The sequence below is a fragment of the Euprymna scolopes genome, chromosome 36 (assembly GCF_053919585.1).
Source record: "Euprymna scolopes isolate OS-2025 chromosome 36, ASM5391958v1, whole genome shotgun sequence".
NCBI lineage: Eukaryota > Metazoa > Mollusca > Cephalopoda > Sepiida > Sepiolidae > Euprymna > Euprymna scolopes.
This window is the reverse complement of record NC_136517.1, coordinates 647,211-657,530: the sequence shown is the minus strand read 5'-3', so window position 1 is coordinate 657,530 and position 10,320 is coordinate 647,211. Positions and strand designations below refer to the sequence as shown.

The 10,320-nt window shown below is 32.2% G+C and overlaps 1 protein-coding gene across 1 annotated transcript; it reads left to right on the top strand.

Moving 5' to 3' along the window:
• The first annotated feature begins 411 nt into the window (after positions 1–411).
• On the top strand, positions 412–9,930 carry LOC145260276 (large ribosomal subunit protein uL14m-like). Its single transcript, XM_080118113.1, has 3 exons — positions 412–548; positions 6,084–6,176; positions 9,039–9,930. The coding sequence occupies exons 2-3, from the start codon at positions 6,103–6,105 to the stop codon at positions 9,409–9,411; spliced, it is 447 nt and encodes a 148-aa protein (XP_079974239.1). The 5' UTR covers positions 412–548; positions 6,084–6,102; the 3' UTR covers positions 9,412–9,930.
• Positions 9,931–10,320: the final 390 nt, after the last annotated feature.

The window sequence follows — 10,320 nt, the reverse complement described above, 5'->3', positions numbered from 1 at the left end:
CCACGCTATCACTCCAACAAGAGGAGTTAATTACTGGCTCCCTATTTGGGAGGCAAAACTTATTCACCGTTTTGCAAGAACTGTGCCCGAACCAATAACCTTTCTTTGATGTTATAACTGAATAAAATTTGAGTTTAAAGGTAGGGTTTTGTAATTGTGGAATTATTTTTGCCTCTGCCAGGGAGTATTGAGTTTGTGAGATTAATTTCTCACACATCTTTAAGTCCAACGTAAACAAGTTCTTGATGAGTCGTTCCCGTTCCCTTAAGTTATCCAATTTACCAAATTTCCACTACAAACGATTACTGCGATATTGTCCCATTGGCTACTGTACACTCTTTAACCCTTATTCTCGAATGGCCTCAGGGCATTGATAAGTGGTGACTCCTATGTAAAAAAAAAAAAAAAAAAAAAAAAAAGAAGAAGAAAAGTACTGTGAAAGTGTAGTTTCACCGCAAAGCAAGAAATTTAAAGATCAAGGGAGCTAACTCTAGCTTTTCCGGTTTCAACCACGTTTTTTTTTTTTTTCTAAATATCATCTCGCAGAGGTAAGAAAATTTCAAAACAATCTTTTTAATTTAATTTTAAATTCAAGTAATTATAGTTCATTTGTGATTCTGAATAAAACCGACGGCGCTACTATTGGATCAAAGAATCTATATATGCCGCTCTGTTTAAATCGTGTTATTCTTATAATAAATGCCTTCCAAAGCACGAGCACGACGAGCTCGTTTTCTTTTTCTGTTTATAATGGAAAGAGTGTAATAAAATAAACTAAGAAATTTTCTTCAATAATTTATTTACATAATTATTGTTCATTATCTGTACTGAATAATTAAATTGCCGATCGAATCAATATCGATATTTTTAGCAAAACTATAAACCAGGGAAAAAGCCTGCCTTCTAAATTATTATATAAAAAAATGAATTATCCAGATTAATATTTTCAACTTGGTTGTTTTGTTACGTATATTCACAACGTTTCAGTCGATGTAATGTCCGACCTTCATGTGCATCTTTTCGAATTCGGAAACCTTGATGAAATTTCGAACTAAGTCCATTAATCAATCTATAGAACCATGGCCTACTGGTTAATAGCGTTGGTTAATTATCACTTCTAAATGACACATGGGGTTGAAGGTTCAGTCCTCACTACAATCCGTAATAGTCGAGGTTATGTAAGCAGAAGACGGACCGTGATGAAATAAACGTTATTATTTAGAAACCCATTTTTATATGGGGAGGGGGCTTTCTTAACTATTCTGTACTTTCACCTAACAATTTAATAAACAAAATTTAACTTTAAAATCGTATCTTAAAACAATAGCACGGTCTGTAAACTCCAGAAGTAACTAGTTAAGAATAACATGAAATTAACACTTTAGAACATGGCTGGCGGAATAAGAACAATCTACATATGTGATATTATATAAATAGTTCAGTTCAAAATTTCCGACTAGGTTTCTGAGTTCGGTTAGAGAGTTCCGAAATGAGAAAAGATCACCTGGAGATCGGAGGTCACATCGGCCGAAACATTTAGTGAATAACGGTGCTAATAGCGGAGAGGGGACAGAACAACTAAGACGAGAATCGAATAATTCAAAAGACGAGTCCTTATCTTAAAAAATGAAAAAGTATATATTAAACACTTCTTTAAGAAAATAAAACCGGATTATTCACTTTTCTTGTTGCAAATGCTTATTGTTTTTTTATTTGAAGGTCACAGGTCGTGTTTCTCCGTGAGTTTGGTAGCTGAATACTTTAGAAGTAGGTTAATTCCTATTTTTGTCACTAATTATTTAGCGTGAAATACGTTTCAGGACAAGTTCATACCCCTCCCCTCGAAAAAAAAAAAAAAAAAATACTAAAAATAAAAGAAAATATTTATGATGTAAGTACCCGTGACGGAAAGAAAATATCGTACATAAAAAATCAGATAAGTTGATAAAATAGTTTTATTTAAAAAAAAAAAAAAAGAAAAGAAAATTCAATTTTATGCTAAACGACGAGCGATGATCTCTTGACGCCATTTTGCAGGCCAATAGAGATAATTTTAAATAATTCAAACTTTTGCGAGATTTTAGAAAGCTATTCTTAACATGAGAAAGTGGTATTTGGAAAAAAAAACTCAAATTGCGTTAAAAATTATTTTCTTTATTAAAATGAAACTACTTAATCAATTTACGTGTACATCATACAGATTTTTTCTTTATTTTTGTTTTTTAGGGGGGAGTTGGGAGTTTGTATTGACTGAATCGCAAAACAATTCTGACGAGCGCTAAAAAGCAAATGGCTCTAATAGCTTACCCTTTTTCCTTTTCTGCTTCATTTGCATTCGCCTTCTTTGTCACACCCAAAAGCAAGCCAGTTTTCACGGGAAGGTGTTAACCAATGAAAATCATTTCAAATTTCAAAAGTAACACAGCTATGTAAAAGTAGTAATCCAATGCAACTTAGAAACTCGTATAAGTGTAACGTGGCTGTTACTCTCAAACCGTGTTCATTACAGTTCAAACCTCATTCGGACCCCCATGCTGTCTGGTACCATTGAAATGGAACAAACAGACAAAAATAAATAAATCCAAGCTTTTTTTTCTATTTTAACAAAAGACATTTATTACGATTACTTTCCAAACAATGCCTGCTTCTTGTTTTTTCTAACTGTTCATTTCGTCTATCATGAGATTAACAAAATCCTACTGTCTTGAAACTAGCTTAAAATCTCTTACTGCCACTACAGGGCCACACGTCCATCTCACTTGGTGCGCGTTTTTCTTTCTCCCCTGACCTCACACTGGCATTAGTCAACCATTTCTCGCCTTTGACTTTACACATCCATCTTCTCCAGCATGGACTTTGCTTCTCTCTGACCACATGCTGTCCTTTTTTATTTTTCTTGTCACGCAAGCCCACACACATTTCTTAATTTGCATATGTGCTTTTTTGGCTACTGATGCTAATATCTTCACAAGCCAGCTATCCTACAGCTCCCGCTGATATTTTTCCATGCGCTAATACACGCTCTGTTACATATGACCTGGTTAACAAAATTAGTTTTCCCTAGATTCATCCAGTTAGCTGCACCTGCATCGAAAAGCCCAAGAACGTGAACTGTATATTACTTACACATACATATTCACACCATGAACATATTGACCTACACAATTTAAAGCCTTGTGACTACTGAACCAATTTTCTTCACTAAACCTGTGTTTGCATAAATAACTGAAAATAACTTTAATATTCTTATCTCTTGTATAAAAATGTTTTTATAAAATTTCGTTTTTTCTCAATTTTTTCATTTACAAAGTTCTGTTTATGGCATAATTAACACTTGCTAACTAGTGACCTTCTTATTCTAATAGCAATAATCGAAATAACCCAATGAAAGAAGGAACAGGCGATTTTTACTTAGTTAAAACTTTACACAGTCTAACATCGCAAGTACATTTGAGGAGTTTTATTATCACAAAAGCTGAAAGGCCTGACATAAAATCAACAATAGGTTTTCTGAAAGTACAATTAAACCATGATACTTGATTTTTTTTTCATTTTTAACTTTAATTCAAACCATTATTATGCCACAAGCAGTAAGGCCAGTCATATAAAGTCAACAGTAGGTTCTTTGATATGATAGAGGCGCATTCAAAATGTAATGTTTCTGTTTAGAGCACAATTGAATTATGATACTTGACTTTTACATTTCAAACTTTAATTCAAGCCATTATATATAAAAATAATTACATAAAATCAACAGTAGGTTCTCTGCAGTTCAATGTAGACTGCAATGTATTGTGGACTAAGTCATTGCAGGGAGGCATGTGAAGCTTCCTCCCAGTGCATTGTGATGGATTCCCAACTAGAGCAAGCAATCAATCAATGGTTGAAAATTGGGCAATTTTACAGATATTGATGAAAATTAAAATAGGGCAACGTCGGATTTTCCTGCTTTCATTTTTTTCCTTCGCTAAAACAACTTTTATAAAGAATTCATATTAATTGTTGGTGTGGTTCCTGGCAAAACCCAAAGATGCTATCGTCATTCCAAAATGGCTCTACAATGGCCAAAAACCACACTTCGAGTTATAGACAAGTACCTGCGTTTCTGCCAAACAGCTTATTTTTTTTTTCATCTAAACCTTGTTGATGCAAAATAAAAACTACTTATGCAGTTTATAAGCAATGCTTTTTTTTTTGACAGGATTTTTTTATGCTAACTTCAATTTTAGTGGTATCTTTTGTTTATTAAATTGTTAGGGGAAAATACAGAATAGTTTAAAAAAATAAAAATCCCCTCCCCATCCCTATGTTAAGAATGGGTTTCTAAATGATAACATTATTATTTAATCATGGTCCATATTCTGCATAGCACCAAATAAACAAATAACATGAAAAATAGTAAGTTGTAGCAAATTTCATCGTACACACGAAACGCCGAAATGAAAACTCTTACAGAAAGATATAATTTTTATTTTTATAACTCAAATTCATAATTTTCTAACTAAAGGATAGGGAACATTATTTTACAATCTTCTTGGTTGAAAAGTTTCCAGCCAATATTTAAATACATTTTGTTGCAATTTCAGCATTGATTAGCAATCTTTAGGTTGGAAGTTCAATCCTTATTAAAGGCGTATTGGTCATAGCTATTGGAATGAGAATAATCTACCCTTGTGGATTAACTAAAGGGTTCAGTTCGAAATTCTGTATAGGTCCCATAAAATTATGTATGGCAGCTATGTTAGAATTGTAAACATTAGACAACATTGTTGCCCCAAATTATTTTATTAGTAAATAAAACATCTATTTTTAACAGAATTATTTTTATCTTTTGTAATCCAGAAAAAGGAAAATCCCTGTATTTTTTTTTTCAATAAGAAAAGTCCAAATCCCTACAGTTTTACATCTTTATTATTTCCTTGCTTTGGCTTTTGTATTTCTCGTTCTCTTCTTTTCTTGCTTTATTTTTTCTCTTCCTCTTTCCATCACATTTCGTTTTGCCTTGCTTTACATCCCTTTCTCCTTTCTCTGAAAATGTTAATTTTGCCATACTTCAAACGATTTGTAGGTTAGGAGAGGTAGAATACTTTTGTTTCATCAATGAATGCTTTCCTGTCTCTTTTAAAACATTAATTGATACATTCAATATTAAAGATAGGGTTATGTAGATTAACAGCTTTCGCTAATCCCTCCTTCCAAATAAAATGAGGTCCTACTTATTTATTTTTTTTTTTTACTTGGTGGACACTGCTTATCAAGGCCTGGAAACCACTCTCGGATAAAAGTTAATAAGTGTTAGGTAGACGGTGAGACAACTGTGATGATTAGTGATAGTGGAATTTGGGCAAGGTTTAATTAAACAACTCAACAAGAATTTATTTGCATTAAACTTAAAAACGACTATGTTATAGTCAGCTGGGAAGCAGCCCCACGGTATTGTGATTCACAGATGAACAGTTCTAAAAAAGAAAGTCTGCTCCTAAAATTTTCATTTAGTTTTAGACACAGAGAGTGAGGAAAATTGTTGATGGTTGTTGTAGTTAGACGAGTATTTGTTGCAACTATTTTACAGAGAGGAGCATAGATTGAAGCTCAGCTACGCACCTACCATCCAAGTAACGATAAAGTGAAGACAGACTTGCAGCATCTCTTTTGTGAGGAAGAGGAAAAAAGAAGAAAAAGTCGTTGCTCAAAAGGTTTGAAGACCGTTTTGTATCCTGCCTGGAAAGGGTACTCTTAGCAGTTCTTTCCTTGATATGGTCACAGTATTTGACTCTTGTATTAGAAGTAGTATACTTTCTAGAGCAGTAGAATGATCCAAGCAGTTTTCCAGCAATTTTAGCAATAGATTTGATGTAGGTCTTCCATTTTAGGTGACTGATTATGAGTGAAGCTTTCTTGGTTGGGAAATGGTTGAGGATGGGGCATGACTGCCCAAATTGAGAAATTCATTTCAATTTGAGATCTTTTCTGCCATTGGCCGTTCACATTGGTGAGACATTAGTTTGAATTTTTAGTGATTTTTTACATTCACATTTGCTGTTATAAAATCTGCATTTTAATATTTACTTTCTTCATTTCAGTTCAAATCGTGCCAATCTGATGTTTGGAAACCTTATTCGGGTGGCGTCAACTGCCCATCTGGCAAATCCTGTCAACTGGTGCCGACCATTTAGGTGTGTTCATTTAAAAACTGTTGATTCACACTTTCATAAATAAGGCAGAATTAATCCTAAGAAAGAATAGTAAAGTTTATTTGTTGTGAATTAAAAATTAATTGTTTGTCCAGAACTCTCCCTCCGTGGAAAAACATGGCGCAGTCGTTAGAGTACTGGGAAAAATCAATTGTAAAAGTGATATTCTCCTGAAGGTTGAAGGTTCAATCCTCAATGTAGACAGCCGAAATATACATTTGTGAATTACTTAGAACCTCTCTCCAGTAATGGCTGACGGAACAAGAGCATGCTACAAGAAACGTAATATGTACACATGTCAGAAAGAAAATATTGTATACCAAAATCAGTTGATCAATTAGTTTTATTTTAATAAAATCATTTTTAAGCGAGTTTAAGTGTTTACAATGCATCCTTTTCCCCATATTAAGAATGGCTTTCAAAAATCTTGCAAAATTTTTAATTAGTTGGAGTTACCTCCCTTGTTCCTTCAAACTGTTTTCAAGATGGCATCACAAGATTGCCACTTGTCGTTTAACCATAATGTTTGATTTTCTTATTTAACATTAAAACTATTTAATCAATTTGTGTGATTTTTGGTATACAATGTTTTCTTTCTTTCATGGATACAAACATCATACAGATTTTCTTTATTTTATTTTTTTATGGAGAGAGAAGTTTTGAATGAACATTAAAATGAGAATATAAATATAGCTTAGTGTTAGGGTTTTAATCTTGTGCCATACATAACTGAAAGTTCATAATTATGTATTTGTTATTTTCTGCAATCTTTTCAGACTGAGGGAACACTACCTGCAAATAAGTTCTTTCATTCTTTGACAAAAAGTCACAACAAAATTGTTGAAGGCAAAAAGAGGTTTATTATTTTGATCTTCATTCCAAATCACTGAACAGTGGAGTGGGAGGGCAGATAGAGATAGATGATTGCTGTTTAATTAGTAAATATAAAAAACAATTCTTTTCTAAAGAGAGTACTAAAAATATTGAATGGTCGTTGTGCATAAATTCTTCACCACGTTCATCAAACAAAATCTAATGAAAATATTGTTTGCATTGCTGTGTTGTGATGATTAACTTTGAAAATAGACTTTAAAATTAATGTCTGGAAATATTGTATCTGTTGTTGTTGTACTTTTCCAAAAATTATTTAAAATCATCAAACTCAGTAATATTCATATAATGACGTTGATTATCAATTTTAGAATTTCAAGCCTAAATTTCACATTTTTTAAGAACTCATTTTTTTTTTAGCTACTATCAGATTGAGCAGTTTTTTTTTATTTTAGGCAAATTTAAGACAATTTTGCATCGAAATTTAACAAATTATCATCTTTTGGTGCTTATTTAGAATTGAACTTATTTTCAAAACAAAAAAAGAAAAATCTTTCAAATTATTTATGATGTATGTATCTATCACGGAATGAAGATATCACATTTTAAAAATCATGCAAATTGATCTGGTAGGTTTTTTTAACTAAAAAAATCAAATTTTATAACAAAGCGAGACATTGTTTTCAATTGCTATGTTTAATAAATAAAAGAGAGACAACTCAATTCAAACTATGAGGATCAAGAATAAGTCTTATTGTAGCTACAATTTTTGATTAAAATCACTAAAAAAATGTAAAAAATGATTTTCTATATAAAAAAAACTATTTAATCAACTTATGTGATTTTTGGAATATGACATCTCACCAGAAAAGGAACAGGTCTAAAAATCAAAATAAATTATCTTTTGACAACTTTCCTTCTTTTCTAGCAACCACTCTGCATTATTGTTACAATATAATTTAGCTTATCTTGAGGATATTTTTATCATTTTTCCCCTTGAGTTTGCAGATAAAATAGTTAATTTTCAGGGTAAAAAGTGTTTTCTTTTGTTTTTTTTTTAGTAAAAATATAAAAATATGGGTCTTCAGGTGTCAATAGTTTATCACTTGAGATGCTGGAGTGCTACGACTTATTTGATAGTTCATAAATTGTCACTATATTGTGACAGTGCAGATGGCGCGTATGTGAGAAAATCAGCACCAGCTGTGGGATAGCTGACTAACAAAAATATTAGCAACAACAGCTGTCTTAGCACATATGCAAATTAAGCAAGTGTACAGGAGGAGAGGAAAATGAAATAAAAAAGGTCAACGCATGGTCGAGCAAATGAAGCGACCGGACGTGTTTTGACTCTTGATCAGTGAGAAAGAAAATGCACTATGTGGCGGAAAAAGTGGAAAGGCAAGCGATGACAAAAATGTGTGCATGGAAGGGCGTCTCGACAGACATGTTCGATGCCTGAGTGCTATTTTGAAACACAGTGAAGTGTGTTGTTGGAAATTAATGGAATAAATGCTTTTTGTATTCACCTAGAAAAAATGGTGAGTCATATTTTTTATGTCTTTGTTTGTTTGTTCCTTTGCAATGGTGCCAGACAATGTGTGAGTCTGAATGGCTGAAATGTAACAACATGGTTTGAGTTACGATATGAGTCATTTGCTTTGATTATTTCCATGCATATCAAAATATGTTTTGTATTATCAGTCGTTTTGGGTTAAACTAATTAATTTTAAAAAAATAAAGTGTAACAAAGTATTGCTAATAACATGGTACAACAATAACAAATGAAAATGGGCTAGTCAGAAGCAAAAGTTTTATTTGTCAGTTTAAATGCTATTTAGGCATGACTTCTAAAATCTGAGTTACTTCATTTGATATTATATATTAAATGTTACCTGAAGTATTTACCCCTTATTCTCTTTTTTTGTCATGTTTTATAGATTCAAACTATAAATTGAATGAATGCACTTAAAAAAAAATCCAATAAAACCTTCTTTTCTTTCTTTGTTTCAGTACGAGTCAGTGTTTATTTGAAATTCGCAAGCTTGCACGGATGCGTGTAGTTGACAACAGTGCAATTGGCAAAGCTGCTGCTGCTGCCGGGCGTCCAGCCAGAGTAATCCACGTTTACAATAAGCGTGGCGTTGGCAATCTCGGAGATAAAGTGCTTGTAGCAATCAAAGGTCAAAAGAAAAGAGCATATATTGTTGGACTGAAGCAGAAACAACACCCACTTGTGCCTCGGTTTGATACAAATAACATTGTGCTTGTCGAAGACAATGGAAACCCGACAGGTACACGGATACGAGTGCCTGTGCCATCCTCTCTTAGAGGAAAAGGAGAAGAATTTACCAAAATACTTGCTTTAGCAACAAGATTTGTATAATATTATGTGCTTAGAAAAGAAATTGTAGTGCTTGTTTAGATCGGTGATTTTTCACATTTCAGGTGAAAACATTATTACATACGTGTCATCTCAAGATTAATATAAATTCTAATAATTACAAAAAAATAATCCAGTAGAAAAATCATCACAAGTAAAAATAGAATTTATCAATTTATCAAGTTTTATCATATGTTTTAATGTAGAAGAACTATATTACCAATTCAGTATAACAAACTGACTTATCTCCCTTGATTTAGACTGAATTAAATTCAGGGTCTGCCATTTTTAAACAGACCGGAATTGTGGATAATTTTTTCTTAAAAATACATCTAGCACATCTACTGGATCATTTTACATAATTTTTGGGATCTGTACTAATTTTAAGATGGCATGTAAGTATGTAATAATATTTTCACCTGAAATGCGTTCGTTTAAATGATCACTAATCTTAACAAACACACATATTTTTTATTTATTTTTTGTTTTTGTGAAATAAATTTTTAGGTTTGTTTTTTAAAATTTTGTTTTTATTTATTGAACATTATGTTGTATATTGACTCCTTTACATATAACTTGAGATAATGATGACAGCCTTTTTATTTTGTTTTTCCTAATGAGTCACCACTTATCAAGGCTAAAAGCCACTTGAGGATAAAGGTTACTGATATTGACAATAGAATGATTATGAATATTATGAGGGGATTGAAAATAATGAGTGGAAAAATCAAATGACAAATGTTTATTGATATTAAATTTGAAGATGACCATGTTTTAACCCCCAGTAAAGCAATTTAATGGCAACACATTTCACAAATGAGAAGTTATTAGAAAGAAACTCATGACACTAAGATGAAATTAAGAAATAAAAGACTTACTTGGCCAGAGGGGTCATTGACTTCACCTGGGTAG